The 23,340-nt window shown below is 40.2% G+C and overlaps 1 protein-coding gene across 2 annotated transcripts in view; it reads right to left on the minus strand.

The window, feature by feature from the left end:
- Positions 1–574: 574 nt before the first annotated feature.
- The window catches only part of LOC122941353 (oocyte zinc finger protein XlCOF7.1-like), a 28,394-nt gene continuing 5,628 nt past the window's right edge, over positions 575–23,340 (minus strand). For both annotated transcript variants that reach the window (XM_044298527.1, XM_044298526.1), the window contains exons 2-7: positions 9,349–9,448; positions 9,063–9,227; positions 8,244–8,352; positions 7,913–7,992; positions 3,124–3,241; positions 575–1,865 (exon numbers count right to left, since the gene is read on the minus strand). In XM_044298527.1, coding sequence (XP_044154462.1) covers positions 943–1,865; positions 3,124–3,241; positions 7,913–7,992; positions 8,244–8,352; positions 9,063–9,227; positions 9,349–9,420 — 1,467 coding nt within the window. In that variant the 5' untranslated portion in view covers positions 9,421–9,448 and the 3' untranslated portion in view covers positions 575–942. The remainder of the gene's footprint in view (positions 1,866–3,123; positions 3,242–7,912; positions 7,993–8,243; positions 8,353–9,062; positions 9,228–9,348; positions 9,449–23,340) is intronic.

The raw sequence follows: 23,340 nt of genomic DNA on the forward strand, positions 1-23,340 counted from the left end.
ATGCAAAGAACTTCTCAGGATGCTGATGAAGATCAGTGTAGAGGGTATGGAAGTGGCCTTTCCGGCACCGTTGGGAAAAATGGGATGGACCCAAAATCTCCTCCTTCTCCTCGTATGTTATCTTCCACTGTATGTGTACAAAGTAACATATGACTTTCCTCACGGGTGTCATTTCTGCAGTCATATCCATCTGTTGGAAAGGAAAATGGGAATATAGAAATATTTTACATTTAATGAGTTTACTTAAAGGGGTTGTGCAAGAACGGGGTAGGTTTTAGCAAACCCCCCTGCACTTTTGGCCGGACCTGTCAAGTGAAGCTTACTTACCTGCTTGCCAACAAAAGGGACTGCTGTCCCCATCGCCGAGAAATAAGCCAGTGCAGTAGGACTTCATCCTCAGAGTCATCTGCCATGGTGAAACCAAGACCCAAACCGCAATACTACGATGTGAGCAAAGCCAATGAATCCAACAAAACTCACTCCAGTACACTGGAAACACTGCAGAAAATGTCTACCAAACACTCAGATGACCAGCATATATACCTGTATCCTGGGTGGGGATAGAAAAAATCTCGCGGTCCACAAAAAAAAAATAAGACACACGGAAACACAACAGACGCAATTTGCGGAAAGACGGAACGGATGTGGAAGCACAATGGAAACTAACAACGGTTCCGCGATTTGTAGACAGCAAAACACATACGGTCGTGTGCATGTAGCCTTAGACTGTGAATCCCATCAAGCCCACTGTTACTTCCCTCTCTACTTGTCTAAAGAACTCCTACAATGTATGCGTATGGATTGTGCTTAATGCTGAGGCACGGTGCAGACTTTTAGTTTTTCTGTCACTTTCATGTTAATATTAACAAGATTAAAATGTAGCTTTAAAAAATGTACAACATGATACCTGTGATGACACATAGTAAGTGTTTATAGATCTTCTCATAGAGTTTCTGTCATGTGAGTTTTCTCGTGTTTGACAAGATTCGCCTTGTGCATAAAACATTTGCCACATTCTGAGCAGGAAAATGGCCTCTGCTTTGAGTGCGTCACCTGATGCCTCATAAGAATGGCTTTATTGGTAAAATATTTCCCGCAGTATGAGCAAAAGTATGGCCTTTCCCCAGTGTGGATCTTCTGATGCTCCATGAGATTACCCTTCTGTGTAAAGCATTTCCCACACTCAGAACAGGGAAAAGGTTTTTCACCAGTGTGAACGATCCGGTGTTTAACAAGAACAGATTTATGTCCAAAACATTTCCCACACTCGGAACATGAAAACGGCTTTTCTCCTGTGTGACTTTTCTGGTGCCTCACAAGAATAGTCTTGTTGGTGAAACACTTCCCACAAACAGGACATGAAAATAACCTTTCTCCTGTGTGCATCCTCTGATGGTCTAGAAGATTTGCTTTCCTTACAAAACACTTCCCACAGTCTGAACAAGAATATGGCTTTTCACAGGTGTGAGTTTTCTTATGTTCAACTAGGGTTGATTTACGGGCAAAAGATTTACTACAAACTGTACATGAAAATGGCTTCTCTCCCATGTGGATTATCTGATGTCTAATAAGAGAAGACTTCTTTGTAAATCCTTTTCCACATTCAGGGCAAGAAAATGGCCTTTCTTCCTCGGTTTTGTCCTGTTGCAACTTAACTGTAAAAGAGTATTCGTCCCTTAGAGGAATATATTTTTGCTCAGATATATACGTGGCACTAGAGAAAGAAATTCCACATCCAGGTGGTGTAGTATTTTGGATGGTGACAGCTTTGCTAGGTGAACCCTGGAGGATGTTATCTTCCACTGTATGTGTACAAAGTAACATATGACTTTCCTCACGGGTGTCATTTCTGCAGTCATATCCATCTGTTGGAAAGGAAAATGGGAATATAGAAATATTTTACATTTAATGAGTTTACTTAAAGGGGTTGTGCAAGAACGGGGGAGGTTTTAGCAAACCCCCCGGCACCCTTGGCCGGACCTGTCAAGTAGAGCTTACTTACCTGCTTGCCAGAGCTAGCTTCCAGCTCCTTCTTCTTCCTGCCTACTTACAATGCTCTGCTGGGCTGCTTTGCTGTAAACATCCGGTTTGACATTGCCGTAGCCAGTGACAGAGAATGGATCCCCTTGCGTCAAGTGACCATTTGTCATGACGTAAGGGGAGCCGGCTGGTTACTGCTACGACCAGTGATTGACTGCAGGTGATGTCAAATCGGATGTTTACAGAAAGGTAGTCCGGCGGAGCATTGCAGGCCTTCAGGAGAAAGAGTGTGCAGCCAGCGCTGGGAAGCAGGTAAGTAAGTGGGGGGGTTGGAGAAGGGAGTTGTCAACCCCTATTCTTGCACAACGCCTTTCAGCTATGCAATATTACTGCCTACAGTACCTCAATCATGAGCTTATGGGGCTCTGGAAGCTGTTCTTGTTGCGCTATTCTAACTAGTCAATGTGCTGACAATGCACTTTTACTCTTCTTCTCTCTGCACGGAAATGTAAAGGAGTCTGTTCAAATCAAGGAGGCAGGCGTTTTATTCCTCCAAGTCAGGGTTTCCCCATCCGCCCCTGCATCTTGATTGATGTTCTCTCAGGCAGGGAATGTTTTCGCCAGGTCTCATTAGATCCCACACAGGCCCTATCATTCAAGTTAAAGGAGGGGGGGGGGGGGGGGGAGACAAACCTTGACTTGGAGGAGTAACTTGAACAGATTGAACAGACAATTCATTTCCATACAGTGGAAAGAAAATTAAAAGTGCATTTTCTGTGCACTTACTAGTTAGAATACCACAAGAACTAACCCCTGAGCCCCATAAGCACATGAATAAAGTAATGTGGACAGCTAAAATTGCATATCAGAGATTTTAGGTTCCCTCTAAGACAACTTAAAAATACATACAAAATCTATAGTTAAACAGTTGACCTACATGTAGCTTATCAATGTCATTTTTTGAAACATTTAGGGGCGGTGTAAGCTCCTGAGTTCACATACAGCTTACCAAATGAAAAGTGAAATAGTCAGTACGTGGCTAATAGGACACAATGATATAATGTGAGAAGAATAGGCATAAAATATGAACTTATGGTTTCTGAATAGACATTTGGTAGAATAAGAAGACGATTTAGGTCTTACCTGGACTGATATCTGCAGGAGTGTCCTCCTCTGTACATAGTTGGACAATCCTCTGATAATTCTCTTTCTTATTCCCATTCGGGCAAATTCTACCATTTGCAGCATTCATAGATTCATCCTCAATAAAGCAGGCAGAATAACACTCAAAAATACAGTCCAATATTAGCTCCAAAAACTCATCATGGGTTCAACAATGCAAAATACTTGGCCTAACTCTCAGGGGCCTGTGTAAAATGCCTTCAATATATTTCTTTTGATGAACACTACTGTGTCTACCTACTTACCAACTCCATTTGCTTAAAAGCTTATTTGAGTAGTCCTAAGGCTAGTTTCATACCCACAGTAAATTCTTCCAGCAGAAAAACAGCCTGTTGGAAGATATTTTATCCCACATAGCCAGAAAAGGCCGGAGCACCGCCAAGCCCCATTGAATATAATGGGTCTTGGCGGGGATCCGGCCTGTTTCCGGCAGTTATGCCGAGATTCGGCAAGAAAAATACAGATGCTGGAAACAAGTCAGATTCCTGCTGAGTCCCATTATAGTCAACGGGCTCCAGTGGGGTGGCTATGCCAGATATGATGTCTTCTGGCAAGAGGTTCCTCTGCTGGAAAAGGCTGCTGGAATAATTTACTGAGGGAATAGAACAAAAGATATTTTTTACCCCTTTAAAGGGCGCCACCATCCCTCGAATGAAAATATAAAATGTGACCCTCAATGGGCTAGAGTCTTCAAAGTATTCTCTTGTATATATGTATATATACGCAAGAAGAAATCCAAGGCAGCACACAGAAATCCGTGAAAAAGGGGTTATTTATTCACCCATGTGTAGACAGCAACGTTTCAGCTCACTCAATGGAGCCTTTGTCAAGCCATAATACAAGGTGCAAACTCAGGTGCTTATAAAGCATACATAATTAACAAAGTGATTACATAATTATATCTCAATTAGTATAAAAAATATTAATAAAACCAGTGAATCTATGTTGGACATGATTGTATTCTAAAAAGCAAAAATCAAATGTCAGTAAAGTGCCGTGTGCCGCAAATATTACCCATCAATACATACAGTTGTAGTGCATAACAACATCAATTGATACTCTCATACAGGTGTGCATAATTGTGATAATTAAAAAATAATTCATTCAATATAGATTTCTCACAAGTCACTGGAGACTGCAGGACTCAGTCAGCATCCGGAACTCAACATTGCGCAGGTGCGGGGAATGTTACATCCCGCGGGACTATCCATAGCATACAACAGCCGACGGCCGATAGTAAAGATGGCGACTCAGCACCACACATAGACTGGGCATGCTCATACCCAAAGCAAGGCGTGCACAGCCAGACGGACATGGTGATCATGTGACTAGTCACCTGACTCCCATACATAGCAATGGACCGTTTACATTGATTATTTCCTGGTTACTCATCCGTACAAAGCGGGGTACAGTGGTGTCAAACGGGCTGATGGCAAACGCCACTGTCACCCTAGAGCACCTAATCCCCATGTTTAATAATTGCAATTAACTATCTACAGGTTCGCACAACAAAAACTTTCATACCTGCTCTCCATTTGTGTGAAGTCTACACCCGGGGGTTGCCCGGATGGTGGTGATACACATGCAAAGAGCCGGTAGGCACCAACATCACCGTGAAGTGACCCCGTGCCCCGGTCCCCATTCTAGGAGGGTCAAACATGCACCCGCAGACTGTGTCAATACTTAGTGACCATATTACACACAAACCATGTCCGCATTACCGGCCATCCGTGTTCTGACAGAGGATCCCACAGTCAAGAACATGTATGGTGCCAAGTCCCACCCCGCCCGTACCATCAGGCAACAAACATATATACTTTTATAAAAATATTTCATTCAAAAGATAATATCAATTATAATTAATCGCCAACAGGATCCTGTGGCAAGTCTGTATACGTATATATACACATATATACAAGAGAATACTTTGAAGACTCTAGCCCATTGAGGGTCACATTTTATATTTTCATTCGAGGGATGGTGGCGCCCTTTAACCACCTCAGCTCCCCTAGCTTAAACACCCTTAATGACCAGACCACTTTTTACAATTCTGCACTACACTACTTTCACAGTTTATTGCTCGGTCATGCAACTTACCACCCAAATGAATTTTACCTCCTTTTCTTCTCACTAATAGAGCTTTCATTTGGTGGTATTTCATTGCTGCTGACATTTTTACTTTTTTTGTTATTAATCAAAATTTAACGAAATTAGTGCAAAAAAAATTTCATTTCTCACTTTCAGTTGTAATTTTTTTTTTTTTTTAAAACTACATCTATATATACAATTTTCTCTAAATTTATTGTTCTACATGTCTTTGATAAAAAAATGTTTGGGTAAAAATTATAGCGTTTACAAACTATGGTACAAAAATGTGAATTTCTGCTTTATGAAGCAGTTGTGACTTTCTGAGCACCTGTCATGTTTCCTGAGGTTCTACAATGCCCAGACAGTAGAAAACCCCCACAAATGACCCCATTTCGGAAAGTAGACACCCGAAGGTATTCGCTGATGGGCATAGTGAGTTCATATAACTTTTTATTTTTTGTCACAAGTTATCGGAAAATTATGATTTTTTCTTTTTTTTCCTTACAAAGTCCATATTCCACTAACTTGTGACAAAAAAATAAAAACTTCCATGAACTCACTATGCCCATCACGAAATACATTGGGGTGTCTTCTTTCCAAAATGGGGTCACTTGTGGGGTAGTTATACTGCCCTGGCTTTTTAGGGGCCCTAATGCGTGAGAAGTAGTTTGAAATCAAAATGTGAAAAAAATGCCCTGTGAAATCCTAAAGATGCTCTTTGGAATTTGGGCCCCTTTGCCCACCTTGGCTGCAGAAAAGTGTCACATATGTGGTATCGCCGTACTCAGGAGAAGTTGGGCAATGTGTTTTGGGGTGTCATTTTACATATACCCATGCTGGGTGAGATAAATATCTCGGTCAAATGCCAACTTTGTATAAAAAAAAAAATGGGAAAAATTGTCTTTTGCCGAGATATTTATCTAACCCAGCATGGGTATATGTAAAATGACACCCCAAACCACATTGCCCAACTTCTCCTGAGTACGGCGATACCACATGTGTGACACTTTTTTGCAGCCTAGGTGGGCAAAGGGGCCCACATTCCAAAGAGCACCTTTAGGATTTCACAGGGCATTTTTTACACATTTTGATTTCAAACTACTTCTCACGCATTAGGGCCCCTAAAAAGCCAGGGCAGTATAACTACCCCACAAGTGACCCCATTTTGGAAAGAAGACACCCCAAGGTATTTCGTGATGGGCATAGTGAGTTCATGGAAGTTTTTATTTTTTTTCACAAGTTAGTGGAATATGAGACTTTGTAAGGAAAAAAAAAAATCTTCATTTTCCGCTAACTTGTGACAAAAAATAAAAAGTTCTATGAACTCACTATGCCCATCACCAAATACCTTAGGGTGTCTACTTTCCGAAATGGGGTCATTTGTGGGGTTTTTCTACTGTCTGGGCATTGTAGAACCTCAGGAAACATGACAGGTGCTCTGAAAGTCAGAGCTGCTTCAAAAAGCGGAAATTCAAATTTTTGTACCATGGTTTGTAAACGCTATAACTTTTACCCAAACATTTTTTTTTTATCAAAGACATGTAGAACAATACATTTAGAGAAAAATTTATATATAGATGTCATTTTTTTGCAAAAATTTCGGTAAATTTCGATTAGTAACAAAAAAAGTTATAATGTCAGCAGCAATGAAATACCACCAAATGAAAGCTCTATTAGTGAGAAGAAAAGGAGGTAAAACACATTTTGATTTCAAACTACTTCTCACGCATTTGGGCCCCTAAAATGCCAGGGCAGTATAACTACCCCACAAGTGACCCCATTTTGGAAAGAAGACACCCCAAGGTATTCAATGAGGGGCATGGCGAATTTTGGGCACAAGTTAGCGGAAATTGATTTTTTTTTTGTTTTTTCTCACAAAGTCTCCCTTTCCGCTAACTTGGGACAAAAAGTTAAATCTTTCATGGACTCAATATGCCCCTTAGCGAATACCTTGGGGTGTTTTCTTTCCGAAATGAGGTCACATGTGGGGTATTTATACTGCCCTGACATTTTAGGGGCCCTAAAGCGTGAGAAGAAGTCTGGAATATAAATGTCTAAAAATTTTTACGCATTTGGATTCCGTGAGGGGTATGGTGAGTTCATGTGAGATTTTATTTTTTGACACAAGTTAGTGGAATATGAGACCTCCATCGATACTTTCACAGGTCCTTCCTTTGGCGCCCTACTGGGTATTCTCAAACTTCTTCCGTGGAAGAATAGAGATTAACCCCCCTTCCTTTTTTATCTCCTCTGGAATAATTTACCGCCAGTGTGAAACTAGCCTAACTAACATGTTCTGCAAGTTGAACTTAGGTTTAGAAAAAATGAAAAACAGTGATATAAACCGAAACAATAAATGAAAGACCCTTCCATCCATTATTTGAGATGGAGTGGTCTAACTGTAATAGATGTATGCTGCTGTTCATGTGTGTACAGGTCTTTCATAGCTCACACCAATACATTTCTGTTTCTTTTTGCTACACGGTAATTCTGAGCTTTCAGATACTATGCTATTATGGGAAACTAGGACTAACGTTTCAGATGTTGGGAAATTAGGAGGATCGATTCCATTAGATTTTAGATTTATCTAGAGGATAAATTGTGAGGAACCATTATTTTGAACTACAGTTTTGCTTAATACGACCTGTTCATTTCCACGTACCTTGTCACTCAGTGGGACATTGGTATTTTGCCCAGGGAGATCTTGTTCATAAAGAGGACTGGGGCATCTAAGGGATCCATCTGCAGAAAGGACAGCTTATAACCGAATACATTACATACATCTTATGTGATCTCTACAGGTTACAAATCCAATCATACTATCTTCTATATCTTCTGGAAACCTAGTATGTCTTTTATAGGTTACTAGACAGTTTACTCACTCACAACAGACAGAAGTACTTCAATACGGGATCATTAGTAAGTAAACTCTAGTCAGGACTTCGGTGCAATGTGATTTAGAGGATATTTTTTTGTATTAATGAATCATTCACCTGTTTTGATAATGAGTGGTATCCCCTCCTCCTCAAACTTCTGACCACAACTTCCCAATATTTCTTCTTTCTCTGTAACTTCAACCTTAATGTCAATTAAGTCTTCACCCTACGCAGAATGCAACCAAGAAACTTAGTAAGTTTACTCAGTAAAATTAACAGAGCTCTGAGATATAAATAAAGAAACCCATAAAGTTGACCTGAATATAATTGTGAGATGCTGAGAATGTAGAGACAACTGTAATGCCATATTATACAGTACAGATGAAGGGGATTTAAAGGCGTTGTACTCCTTTGGGGGAAATGTTTTTTTATTATTGCATTATACTCATTTCAAAGGGGTTGTCCGGGTTCAGAGCTGAACCCGGACTTACCTCCATTTTCACCCCGGCAGCCCCCCTGACTTGAGCATCGGAGCAGTCCAGAAACCCTGAGAAAAGGGCAGCATTAGATCCGAAACATGTTCTTTTGATGAGACTATTCAAATAAACTGGTTATTATTTAACCTATAAATCTCCTGGTGATCTTATGTGCCTGGTAAATGTTTTTCCCTGGAGCTTCACCAAAGTTTGACTTTACTACTAAGGCTAGTTTCACACGTTACTGCATCGCCGTTCAGCCCCATTCACTATAATGGGGACCAGCAGAGATCCGACCGCAACCCAGCAATTATGCAGAGAATTGGGCAGACGAAAACTGCTATGAGTGGGTGTCAGTTGGCATCCAGAAATCCTACCAGAGATGTTTAACGATAGTGTGAGACTAGCCTAACCCATACAATTGTACTATACTATAATCCAGACAATCCCTAGGTGTTACCTCTCCAGTCAGCAGCTGAATAATCTTGTTGGTGAGCTCTAAGATCTCTTGTTCATTGTTTTTATCTTGGTTTGGTCTCTGGGTCCTGTTCCATCGTAATAACATATGAGCATTACTGCTGGGAAACAGTCGCTCACCAGATTGCTGCTGTACAACACAATATTCCTGTGCATTAAAGCGAAAAAGGGAAAAGCCGTCATGGGAGTGCAATAGTCAATAGTTTTAGGGCCTCCAACCTCTCCTTCAGCCAACTCTCAACTTAATAATATAGACAGGAATCCCTCACCTCTCCAGTCAACAAATAGATAATATCCACTGTGAGATTCAATATCATTCTAATCATGTGACTCTTGTCCATCCTCGGTGATCCTGGAGGAGGTGGTCACCTGTCAGCAGAATGGAAACAGATTTATTACCAAGAAGCGCTCTGACCCATGCCGTGATACAATTCAGTGACACAGTAAATAGATTTGGTTACTCTCCAACAGTCAAATCTGTATGACCTGAAAAGATTTGGCGATTCAACCTAGATTTCGCATGTATTCAAGAGCTGTGACCAGGACCAAAAGTAAAAGCCTGGTAGCCAATGAGAAACATGATGCAGCTTTGCATATAGGCTTGATAAAGACTATTCTTTCATTTTTGTGCACAGCTCCTATATAGAGCTTTTGATTTCTTTTTTTTGGGCTGGCCACTATACATTACTAGCTGCACACGTGCTGGGAACAGTACATGCATGCAGCTAGTAATAAGCATGATTAAACCATCAGCACCAATGTCTAAATATAACTAATTCAGGTTTACATGCAGGTCTGCTCACCTGGCTCCCAAAATAGCCGCTGATGGAAAGTCCCATCCATCAGCAGCCTCCATCACTTACACTAGGGACAGACAGGGGACTAGCGCATGCGCTGTCCGTCCCCAAGGTGAGTGAATAGAGGCCGCTGAGGGATGGAACCCTCCATCAGCAAACCTCATTAAACCAGTGAAGATCAGCACTGATTGTTTAAAAATGCTTATGTTCAGCTAGTAGTAAATAATGATCACCCCCTTTAACAGACTTTTTGAAATCTGATTCTGTTGTCCTAACCAAATCCCATCTGTTTTCACTAGCATTTGGTAGGTAAGTAAGAGGAAATATGACTACACTAGATTTGTTTGTAGTCTTCAGGGTGCCCCTGAAGAGGCCAACGAGTTGGATGGTCTTCCAGTCTGCACAATCTGTATTTATCATGTGAACATTTTTGTGCATGCTTTTATATATACACATCTTAGGTATATTCTTTACTGCCATATATGGACTATATAATTGATAATAATCCTTAGATGTGTGTTATCCTAGTATATAATTTTGAAAATATGGGATTGCTTTTAATAAACTAGCAAGTCAATTCTAATATTATTGCCTCTTGCAGTTCATTTGTCTTTTGGATGCTGCTTCCCCCTTTTATATTTATGAACTCTTTTAATTGTGTATCTATTTTTAATATATTTATGGTTGGTGTATTATTAACAGGTTAGTGTACTATATTGTATGTGTACCTACTTGTTTATTGTACTGATGCCCACTTCTTTGGTTGGTTATATAATGGGATCTGGTAGAGATACAGGCATTTTTTTAAATCAAAATTCCGCCTTTCGGACAGACAAAAATCATTCCACGCTGTTTTTGTCAGGGTAAAAACCACTACTTATGCCGGAAAATGGCCAGATCCCATAATAGTCAAGGGAGTAGAATGATGAATGGCAGTATCTGGCGAGGCTGGATCCGGAGCACTGTCGGATCAGTTAAACGGAGATATGCACCTAACCTTACATGGAAAGTCTGCGTCTGAGCTGTAGACACAATAGAACACTTTTAATGAAGACTAGTTACAATGTTGCATCTGTATTTATTTCTGACACACTGGAATAATACACACTAAATTGATTTAGAACACTGTATCACCCTATGTAATGGGGAAAAGACACACGTGCATTTGGGCACCCTTAACCTTTTTTGGCAGATCACAAGTGGGTACTCACTTAAGGAGTTGTTTAGGTTCAGAGCTTCTTCATTGAAGTTCGGGTTTGGGTTCGGTATTCTGTAGATTTTATTATTTTCCTTTATAACATGGTTATAATGGAAAATAATAGCATTCTTTAACCCCTTCCCGACCTTTGACGTACTGTTACGTCATGGAAACCACTGAGTTCCCGCGATTTTCCGTAATAGTACGTCATAGTGATCGCGCATGCACCGGAGTGGTGCGCGCGATCATTGCAGGGCCCCTGCTGTATCTGCCGGCATGATGGCAGCGGATAAAACTCTTCTATGCTGCGGTCCGCGCTGACCGCGACATAGAAGAGGTTTGTGTCAGGTGAACGATCGAGTCGCCCCACTGCTGTGGCGGGGACCCGATGCGACACAAGGCAGCCCGATGCCGTGCGGAGGCTGCCCAATGCCTTGGACGGCATCGGGAACTGACTTCTACGGGTGCTGAGGAGATCCAACCTCAGGCTGGGTCTCCTAGGCAACCTGTTAGTGTATGACACTGAGTCATACACTAACAGGCAGTGCATTACAATACAGATGTATTGTAATGCATTGCAGAGGGGATCAGATACGAAAGTGAATGTCATAAATAAAGTAAAGTTAAAAAAAAGAAGTGTTTTTAATAAAATTAATAAAGTAATAAAATGAATAAAGTAAAAAAAGAAAAAAAACGCTGCTTTCCCCTTATTTTATAATAAGAAACAAAAAAACAAAACCAACATATATTAGGAATCGCTGCGTCCGTAATGACCGGCTCTATAAATATATCACACGATCCTTCCTGTCCGATAAACACCATAAATAAATAAATAAAAAAAAATGTGTAAAAGAAAATCCATTTTTGTCACCTTACATCACAAAAAGTGCAACACCAAGAGATCAAAAAGGAGTATGCCGCCCAAAAGGAGTATGGTATCAATAAAACAGTCACCTCATCCCACAAAAAATGAGCCCCTACCTAAGACAATCGCCCAAATAAAAATAAAAAAAACACGGAGACACTAAAACAATCATTTTTTGGGTTTCAAAACTGCTATTATTGTGCTAAAGTTAAATACATAAAAAAATATATACATATTAGGTATCGACACGTCTAACAAACAGCTCTATAAAAATATTACATGACCTAACCACTCAGGTGAACAAAAAACTGTCCCGCAAAAAATGAGACCCCACCTAAGAGAATCGGTCAAAAAATAAAAAAGCTATGGCTCTCAGACTATGGAGACACTAAAATATGATTATTTTTTGCTTCAAAACTGCTATTATTTTGCTGGGAAAAAAAAGTATACATATTAGGTATCGCCACGTCCGTAACAAACAGCTCTATAAAAATATCACATGACCTAACCACTCAGATGAACACCGTCAAAAAAAAAAAAAAGCCATTTTTGTCACATTACATCACAAAAATTGCAACAGCAAGTGATCAAAAAGGCGTATGCCCCCAAAATAGGCACAATCAGACCGTCACCTCATCCCGCAAAAAATGAGACCCTACCCAAGAGAATCGGTCTAAAATAAAAAAGCTATGGCTCTCAGACTATGAGACACTAAAATATCATTATTTCGTTTTCAAAAATGCTATTATTGTGTAAAACTTAAATAAATAAGTAAAAGTAGACATATTAGGTATTGCCAAGTGCGTAACGATCTGCTCTATAAAAAAAGTCACATGACCTAATCTCTCAGGTAAACACTGTAAAAATAAAAACTGTGCCAAAACATAAATTTTTTTGTTACCTTGCCTCACAAAAAACGTAATATAGAGCAATAAAAAAATCATATGTACCCCAAAATAGTACCAATAAAACTGGCACCTTATCCCGTAGTTTCCAAAATGTGGTCACTTTTTTGAGTTTCTACTGTAGGAGTGCATCAGGGGGGCTTCAAATGGGACATTGCAGTTCAGCTAAATTTGCCTTCCAAAAACCATATGGCGTTCCTTTCCTTCTGCGCCCTGCCGTGTGCCTGTACAGCAGTTTACGATCACATGTGGGGTGTTTCTGTAAACTGCAGAATCAGAGTAATAAATATTGAGTTCTATTTGGCTGTTAACCCTTGCTTTGCTACTGGAAAAAATGGATTAAAAAAAAAGTAAAATCTGCCAAAAAAGTGAAATTCTGAAATTTCATCATTTGCCATCAATTCTTGTGGAACACCTAAAGGGTTAAGAAAGTTTGTAAAATCAGTTTTGTATACCTTGAGGGGCGTAGTTTCTAAAATGGGGTCATTTTTGGGTGGTTTCTATTATGCAAGCCTCACAAAGTGACTTTTGGAAATTTTCCGAAAAATTTCAAGATTTGCTTCCATACTTCTAAGCCTTCTAACGTCCCCAAAAAATAATATCCAAACATGAAGTAGACATATGGGGAATGTAAAGTAATCACTATTTTTGAAGGTACTACTATCTATTATAAAAGTAGAGAAATTGAAATTTGCACATTTTTAATTTTTTTTGTAAATTAGGTATTTTTTTATGAATACATTTTTTTTAAACTAATTTTTACCAGTGTCATGAAGTACAATATGTGACGAGAAAACAATCTCAGAATGGCCTGTATAAGTAAAAGCGTTTTAACCCCTTAACCACCTCAGCTCCCCTAGCTTAAACCCCCTTAATGACCAGACCACTTTTTACAATTCTGCACTACACTACTTTCATGGTTTATTGCTCGGTCATACAACTTACCACCCAAATGAATTTTACCTCCTTTTCTTCTCACTAATAGAGCTTTCATTTGGTGGTATTTTATTGCTGTTGACATTTTTACTTTTTTTTTTTATATTAAATTGAAATTGACCAAATTTTTTTAAAAATGAAAATTTTCACATTCTATTGTAAAATTTTTCAAATAAAACTACATTTCTATATAAATTTTTCTCTAAATTTACTGTTCTACATGTCTTTGATTTTAAAAAATGCAATAAGTGTATATTTATTGGTTTGGATAAAAGTTATAGCGTTTACAAACTATGTACAAAAAAAATGTATTACGCACTTTGACTTTCTGAGCACCTGTCATGTTTCCTGAGGTTCTACAATGCCCAGACAGTAGAAACACCCCACAAATGACCCCATTTCGGAAAGTAGACACCCTAAGGTATTTGCTGATAGGCATAGCGAGTTCATGGAAGTTTCTATTTTTTGTCACAAGTTAGCGGAAAATGATATTTTTTTTTTTCTTACAAAGTCTCATATTCCACTAACTTGTGACACGGAATACCTTGGGGTATCTTCTTTCCAAATGGGGTCACATGTGGGGTATTTATACTGCCCTTGCATTTTAGGGGCCCTAAAGCGTGAGAAGTAGTTTGGAATCCAAATGCGTAAAAATGCCCTGTAAAATCCTAAAAGTACTCGTTGGAATTTGGGCCCCTTTGCGCACCTAGGCTGCAAAAAAGTGTCACACATGTGGTATCGCCGTACTCAGAAGAAGTAGGGCAATGTGTTTAGGGGTGTATTTTTACATATACCCATGCTGTTTGAGAGAAATATCTCTGTAAATTGACAACTTTGTATAATTTCTTTTTTAAAGTTGTCATTTACAGAGATATTTCTCACACACAGTATGGGTATATGTAAAAATACACCCCAAAACACATTTCCCTACTTCTCCTGAGTACAACGATACCACATGTGTGACACTTTTTTGCAGCCTAGGTACGCAAAGGGGCCCAAATTCCAATGAGTAATTTTAGGATTTCACAGGGCATTTTTTACGCATTTGGATTCCAAACTACTTCTCACGCTTTAAGGCCCCTAAAATACCAGGGCACTATAAATACCCCACAAGTGACCCCATTTTGGAAAGAAGACACCCCAAGGTATTCCGTGAAGGGCATGGCGAGTTTATAGAATTTTTATATTTTTTGTCAAGCCCAGGAATAATAGTATGTGCACTTAGATCCCTGGGCGCCACTCTATGCAGCCTGCTACTAAGTTCATATTCTTTGGACCCACAAAAGGTCCTCTTTACATTCATTGGTGGTGCAGTGCGCCCCCCCCCCCCCACAAAGCCTCCCCCCCCCACATTGTTATATGGTGGCCACAGGGTCCCATCCCCTCTATTGGTGGCAGATTACACTGCTGGGGCTCGGATCGTTACCATGGCAGCCAGGACGCTACTGAAGCCCTGGCTACCATGTTCAGCTCCCTGCTGCCGTGTGCACAGAGCACAGGGAGATGTATGAGATCCTATTCACCCTGATAGATCTCTATCAGGGTGAATAGCACAAGGGATGAAAAGATCCAGGTTCTAGTACCTAAGGGAAGAAATGGTTATTAATTAAAAAGTTAAAAAAAAAAACAGCAAAATACTAAAAGTTTAAATGGCCCCTTTCCCAGTTTTACATATAAAATTTACAAACAATAAAGAATAAACATATTACATATCGCCACGTCCCAAAAAGTGTGAGCTATTAAAACATAAAAAAAATTCTGCTCTGTGAAGGCCGTAACAGAAAAAAAACTCTAAACCACGCAATTCGCCATTTTTAGTCACCTTGTCCTCCAGAAGATGTCCCTGGATGTGAGAGGTGTTTTCTCCTATATGTAGTGCTGGCTCACTACTGTGACCTGCGTCTCATCTTCTCAAAGTCCTTTTTTTAAAATTATATGCATTTTAAATTTGGCGACTAAAAAATTTAACCTGGCTCCTAAATTTTTTAGTTTAGGTGCCAATGGCTCCTGGTCATTTTTTTTTTTCTGGAGCACTGCACAAGTTAGCGGAAAATTATTATTTTTATTTTTCTCCTACAAAGGCCTCATGCACACGACCGTTGTGTGCATCCGTGGCCGTTGTGCCGTTTTCCTTTTTTTTTTCGCTGACCCATTGCCTTTAATGGGTCCGTGGAAAAATCGGAAAATGCACCGTTTTGCAGCCGAGACCGTGATCCGTGTATCCTGTCCGTCAAAAAAATATGACCTGTCCTATTTTTTGGGCGGACAACGGTTCACGGACCCATTTAAAGTCAATGGGTCCGTGAAAGAACACGGATGCACACAAGATTGGCATCCGTGATCCGTGGCCGTAGGTTACTTTCATATAGACGGATCCGAAGATCCGTCTGCATAAAAGCATTTTTAGAGCTGAGTTTTCACTTCGTGAAAACTCAGATCCGACAGTATATTCTAACACAGAGGCGTTCCCATAATGATGGGGACGCTTCTAGTTAGAATATACTAAAAGAACTGTGTACATGACTGCCCCACTACAGGGGAGGGAGGGGGGGGGCCCACTGGCCACCAATGAGTTAAAAACGGCGGGGGGGTCTGCCAGGCAGCAGGGGGCAGTCATGTACACAGTTTTTTAGTATATTCTAACCTGAAGCGTCCCCATCACCATGGGAACGCCTCTGTGTTAGAATATACTGTCGGATCTGAGTTTCACGATGTATCTCATATCCGACAGTATATTCTAACATAGAGGCGTTCCCATCGTGATGGGGACACTTCAAGTTAAAATATACCATCGGATTGGAGAAAACTCTGATCCGATGGTATAAAGGGACTCCTGACTTTACATTAAAAGTCAATGGGGGACGGATCCGTTTGCAATTGCACCATATTGTGTCAACGTCAAACGGATCCGTCCCCATTGACTTGCATTGTAATTCAGGACGGATCCGTTTGGCTCCGCACGGCCAGGCGGACACCAAAACGACTTTTTTTTCATGTCCGTGGATCCTCCAAAAAATCAAGGAAGACCCACGGACGAAAAAACGGTCACGGATCACGGACCTACGGACCCCGTTTTTGCAGACTATTGGGGTATTTATACTGCCCTGGCATTTTAGGGGCCCTAAAACGTGAGAAGAAGTCAGGAATATACAGACGTGGACAAAATTGTTGGTACCCTTTGGTCAATGAAAGAAAAAGTCACAATGGTCACAGAAATAACTTTAATCTGACAAAAGTAATAATAAATTAAAATTCTATAAATGTTAACCAATGAAAGTCAGACATTGTTTTTCAACCATGCTTCAACAGAATTATGTAAAAAAATAAACTCATGAAACAGGCATGGACAAAAATGATGGTACCCCTAACTTAATATTTTGTTGCGCAACCTTTTGAGGCAATCACTGCAATCAAACGCTTCCTGTAACTGTCAATGAGACATCTGCACCTCTCAGCAGGTATTTTGGCCCACTCCTCATGAGCAAACTGCTCCAGTTGTGTCCGGTTTGAAGGGTGCCTTTTCCAGACTGCATGTTTCAGCTCCTTCCAAAGATGCTCAATAGGATTGAGGTCAGGGCTCATAGAAGGCCACTTTAGAATAGTCCAATTTTTTCCTCTTAGCCATTCTTGGGTGTTTTTAGCGGTGTGTTTTGGGTCATTGTCCTGTTGCAAGACCCATGACCTGCGACTGAGACCAAGCTTTCTGACACTGGCTAGTACATTTCTCTCTAGAATTCCTTGATAGTCTTGAGATTTCATTGTACCCTGCACAGATTCAAGACACCCTGTGCCAGACGCAGCAAAGCAGCCCCAGAACATAACAGAGCCTCCTCCATGTTTCACAGTAGGGACAGTGTTCTTTTCTTGATATGCTTCATTTTTTCGTCTGTGAACATACAGCTGATGTGCCTTGGCAAAAACTTCGATTTTTGTCTCATCTGTCCACAGGACATTCTCCCAGAAGCTTTGTGGCTTGTCAACATGTAGTTTGGCATATTCCAGTCTTGCTTTTTTATGATTCGTTTTCAACAATGGTGTCCTCCTTGGTCGTCTCCCATGTAGTCCACTTTGGCTCAAACAACGACGGATGGTGCGATCTGACACTGATGTTCCTTGAGCATGAAGTTCACCTTGAATCTCTTTAGAAGTCTTTCTAGGCTCTTTTGTTACCATTCGGATTATCCGTCTCTTAGATTTGTCATCAATTTTCCTCCTGCGGCCACGTCCAGGGAGGTTGGCTACAGTCCCATGGATCTTAAACTTATGAATAATATGTGCAACTGTACTCACAGGAACATCTAGTTGCTTGGAGATGGTCTTATAGCCTTTACCTTTAACATGCTTGTCTATAATTTTCTTTCTGATCTCTTGAGACAGCTCTTTCCTTTGCTTCCTCTGGTCCATGTCGAGTGTGGTACACACCATATCACCAAACAACACAGTGATTACCTGGAGCCATATATATAGGCCCAATGGCTGATTACAAGGTTGTAGACACCTGTGATGCTAATTAGTGGACACACCTTGAATTAACATGTCCCTTTGGTCACATTATGTTCTGTGTTTTCTAGGGGTACCATCATTTTTGTCCATGCCTGTTTCATGAGTTTATTTTTTTACATAATTCTGTTGAAGCATGGTTGAAAAACAATGTCTGACTTTCATTGGTTAACATTTATAGAATTTTAATTTATTATTACTTTTGTCAGATTAAAGTTATTTCTGTGACCATTGTGACTTTTTCTTTCATTGACCAAAGGGTACCAACAATTTTGTCCACGTCTGTAAATGTCTAAAAAATGTTACGCATTCGGATTCCGTGAGGGGTATGGCGAGTTCATGTGAGATTTAATTTTTTGTCACAAGTTAGTGGAATATGAGACTTTGTAAGAAAAAACTAAACAAAAAAAATAAATCAATTTCCGTCAACTTGTGCCAAAAAAAAAAAAAAAAATCTTCTATGAACTTGCCATGCCCCTCAAAAGTGATCTTTATAGCGCCACAGCGATTTTACGGTGTTTTTGCAGTGATCAGAAAAAAAAATTGGTCACTGCGGTGAGGTGGACTGAACGCAAGTGTGCGCACAAGATCAGGCTTGATCGGGCGAACACTGCGTTTTTTGTAGAGCCTATAGAACATTTCCTATTCTTGTCCGCAATTGCGGGCAAGAAAAGGCACTTTCTATATAGTTCTGGCAATGTGCGGATCCGCAAAATGCGGAAAGCACATTGCCGATGTCAGTGTTTTGCGGATCCGTGAAACACATACGGACGTCTGAATGGAGCCTTACAGGGGGGTGATCAATGACAGGGCGGTGATCAGGGAGTCTATATGGGGTGATCAGGGGTTAATAAGTGACGGGGGGGGGGGTGTAGTGTGGTGATTGGTGCTACTTACAGAGCTGCCTGTGTCCTCTGGTGGTCGATCCAAGCAAAAGGGACCACCAGAGGACCAGGTAGCAGGTATATTAGACACTGTTAACAAAACAGCATCTAATATACCTTTTTGAGGTTAAAAAAAAAAAATGTAATCGCATCTACAGCCTGCCAGCGAAAGGCGACAGATCAACTCGTTTACCTTGCGATTCTGTGAACGTGTGCTCCTGTGAGCGCGCGTTCACAGGAAATCTCGCGTCTCGCGAGATGACGCGTATATGCGTCTACGAAGAACAAACCGACCGCCCGCAGGATGCATCCCTGCGTTAGGCGGTCGGGAGGCGGTTAAGGACCAGGACATTTTTTGCAAATCTGACCCTTTGTCACTTTATGTGGTGATAACTTTAAAACCCATTGACTTATCCAGGCCATTCTGAGATTTTTTTCCCGTCAAATATTATACTTCATGACACTGGTAAAATGGAGTAAAAAAAAAATCATTTTTATTTATAAAAAAAATACCAAATTTACCAAAAATTTGGAAAAATTAGCATATTTTTAAGTTTCAGTTTCTCTACTTCTATAATACATAGTAATACCTCCAAAAATAGTTATTACTTTACATTCCCCATATGTCTACTTCATGTTTGGATCATTTGGGGAATATTTTATTTTTTGCGGATGTTACAAGGCTTAGAAGTTTAGAAGTAAATCTTGAATTTTTTTTCCGAAATTTTCAAAAACCAACTTTTTAAGGACCAGTTCAGGTCTGAAGTCACTTTGTGAAGCTTACATGATAGAAACCACACAAACGTTGTTCCACAAGAATTAATGAAAAATAGAGATACAATTTCAAAATTTCACTTTTTTGGCAGATTTTCCATTTCAATTTTATTTTTTCCAGTTACAAAGCAAGGGTTAACAGCCAAACAAAACTCATTATTTATGGCCCTGAATCTGTAGTTTACAGAAACACCCCATATGTGGTCGTAAACTGCTGTATGGGCACACGTCAGGGCGCAGAAGGAAAGGAATGCCATACGGTTTTTGGAAGGCTGATTTTGCTAGACAGTTTTTTTTTTTTTTTTTTACACCATGTCCCATTTTAAGCCCCCCTAATGCACCCCTAGAGTAGAAACTCCATAAAAGTGACCCAATCTAACAAACTACACCCCTCAAGGTATTCAAAACAGATTTTTACAAACGTCATTAACCTTTTAGGTGTTCCACAAGAGTTATTGGCAAAAAGAGATGAAATTTCTGAATTTAAATTTTTGGGCAAATTTTCCATTTTAATCCATTTTTTCCAGTAACAAAGCAAGGGTTAACAGCCAAACAAAACTCAATATTTATGGCCCTGATTCTGTAGTTTACAGAAATGTGGCCGCAAACTGCTGTACGGGCACACGGCAGGGCGCAGAAGGAAAGGAATGCCATACGGTTTTTGGAAGGCAGATTTTGCTAGACAGTTTTTTTTTTTACACCATGTCCCGTTTGAAGCCCCCCTGGAGTAGAAACTCCCAAAAAGTGACCCCATTTTAGAAACTACGAAATAGGGTGGAAGTTTTGTTGGTACTAGTTTAGGGTACATAGGAATTTGGTTGCTCTATATTACACTTTTTGTGAGGCAAGGTAACAAGAAATAGCTGTTCATTCATCTGACAGGTTAGATCATGTGGTATTTTTATAGAGCAGGTTGTCATAGACGACAATTATCTTATGTAGGGTCTCATTTTTTGCGGCATGAGATGACGGTTTGATTGGCACTATTTTGGGGTGCATATGACATTTTTATCGCTTGCTATTACACTTTTTGTGATGTAAGGTGATAAAAAATGTTTTTTTTAGCACAGTTTTTATTTTTTATGGTGTTCATCTGAGGGGTTAGCTCATGTGATATTTTTATAGAGACAGTCGATACGGACGGGGCGATACATAAATAGAAAAAAAAGTATATATATTAGGTAAGTTTTACACAATGATTTCATTTTTGAAACAAAAAAAACATGTTTAAGTGTTTCTAAGAGCCATAGTTTTTTCAGTTTTTGGGCGATTACCTTGGGTAGGGTATGTATTTTGCGGGATGAGATGACGGTTTGATTGGCACTATTTTGGGGTGCATATGACTTTTGGATCGCTTACTATTACACAGTCGATACGGACGCGGTGATACCTAATATGTATACTTTTTTTTATTTATGTACATTTTACACAAGAACCGCTTTTTAAAAACAAAAAAAAAGATGTTTTAGTGTCTCCATATTCTGAGCCATAGTTTATTTTTATTTTTGGGGTGATTGTCTCAAGTAGGGGCTCATTTTTTGCGGGGTGACGTGACGGTTAGATTGGTACTATTTTGATAGCTTGCTGTTGTACTTTTTGTGATGTAAGGTGACAAAAAAATTGTTTATTTAGCACAGTTTTTATTTTTTACAGTGTTCATCTGAGGGGTTATGTCATGAGATATATTTTTCATGAGATATATTTATAGAGCTGGTCGATACGGACGTAATGATACCTAATATGGCTATATGTCTTTTCCTTATTTATTTTTTTACTTTCTTTTTGGAAAAGGATGCTTTTTTTTTTTTTTTTTACTTGAAACTTTAAAAAAATAATTTTAAAACTTTAAATTTTCTAAACTTTTTTTTTCACTTTATTTTTTGTCCCACTATGGGACAGGGTCTGATCCTTGTTTAAATACTGCACATCTGTATTGTGCTGTATTGAACTGTTAGTGTCTTACACTGTAAGACGCTAAGGCCTCTTTCACACGGGCGTCATATTTTTGGCCGGATAAGAGGCGGGTGCGTTGCGGGAACACGCACAATTTCTCCGCGCGAGTGCAAAACATTGTAATGCGTTTTGCATACGCGTGAGAAAAATCGCGCATGTTTGGTACCCAAACCCGAACTTCTTCACAGAAGTTCGGGCTTGGGATCGGTGTTCTGTAGATTGTATTATTTTCCCATATAACATTGTTATTAAGGGAAAATAATAGCATTCTGAATACAAAATGCATAGTAAAATAGCGCTGAAGGGGTTAAAAAAAAATTTTAACTCACCTTAATCCACTTGCTCGCGCAGCCCGGCATCTCTCCTGTCTCTTTCTTTGCTGATTGCAGGACCTGTGGTGAAGTCACTCCGGTCACCACATGGTCCGTCACATGATCATGATGGATCATGTGATGACCAGAGTGACGTCACCACAGGTCCTGCAGTCAGCAAAGAAAGAGACAGGAGAGATGCCGGGCTGCGCGAGCAAGTGGATTAAGGTGAGTTATACATTTTTTTTTTATTTTTTTTTACCCCTCTAGCGCTATTTTACTATGCATTCTGTATTCAGAATGCTATTATTTTCCCTTATAACCATGTTATAAGGGAAAATAATAATGATCGGGTCTCCATCCTGACTGTGCGTGAAAAAATCGCACCGCATCTGCAATTGCTTGCGGATGCTTACGATTTTCACGCAACCCCATTCATTTGTATGGGGCCTGCGTTACGTGAAAAACTCACAAAATAGAGCATGCTGCGATTTTCACGCAACGCATAAGTGATGCGTGAAAATCACCGCTCATGTGAATAGCCACATAGAAATGAATGGGTCCGGATTTATTGCGGGTGCAATGCGTTCACCTCACGCATTGCACCCGCGCGGAATACTCGCCCGTGTAAAAGGGGCCTAACAGTTGCCTAGGAGACCCAGCCTGGGGGCTGGGCCTCTTAGGCTTCCGTACATGACAGGCCCCAAGCCTTGGAATGGCTTGGGGCTGCCATGGAAACGATCGAGTCCCCGCCACAGCACAATAGGGACCCGATACATCAGGTGAGGGAGCGCAAACCTCCCATATGCCGCGTTCAGGGGTTAATCCACCGGCATCATCGCACCGCAGCCCACCGCACCGCAGTAACTGATTCTCTGATTAGCGTATCGCTAATCAGCATTTGTACTGTTATAGTATCTGTAAGTGATCAGAACTGAACACAGTCAGATCTATATAATTAGTGTCACCTTAGTTCGCCCTCTACCCACGCCCGCCCCGCCGCAGTGACAAAATTATTATTATTTTTTTTATCACTGCACAATCACTTTACAAGCGCTGCGGCGATAAAAAAAAAAAAATCTGTTTTGATATTTTTTATCAATCGCAGCGGCCTCTGGTACTTCGCTAGCCTCCCATT

This window comes from Bufo gargarizans, chromosome 6 (assembly GCF_014858855.1).
Source record: "Bufo gargarizans isolate SCDJY-AF-19 chromosome 6, ASM1485885v1, whole genome shotgun sequence".
In the NCBI taxonomy this organism is placed as follows: Eukaryota; Metazoa; Chordata; class Amphibia; order Anura; family Bufonidae; genus Bufo; species Bufo gargarizans.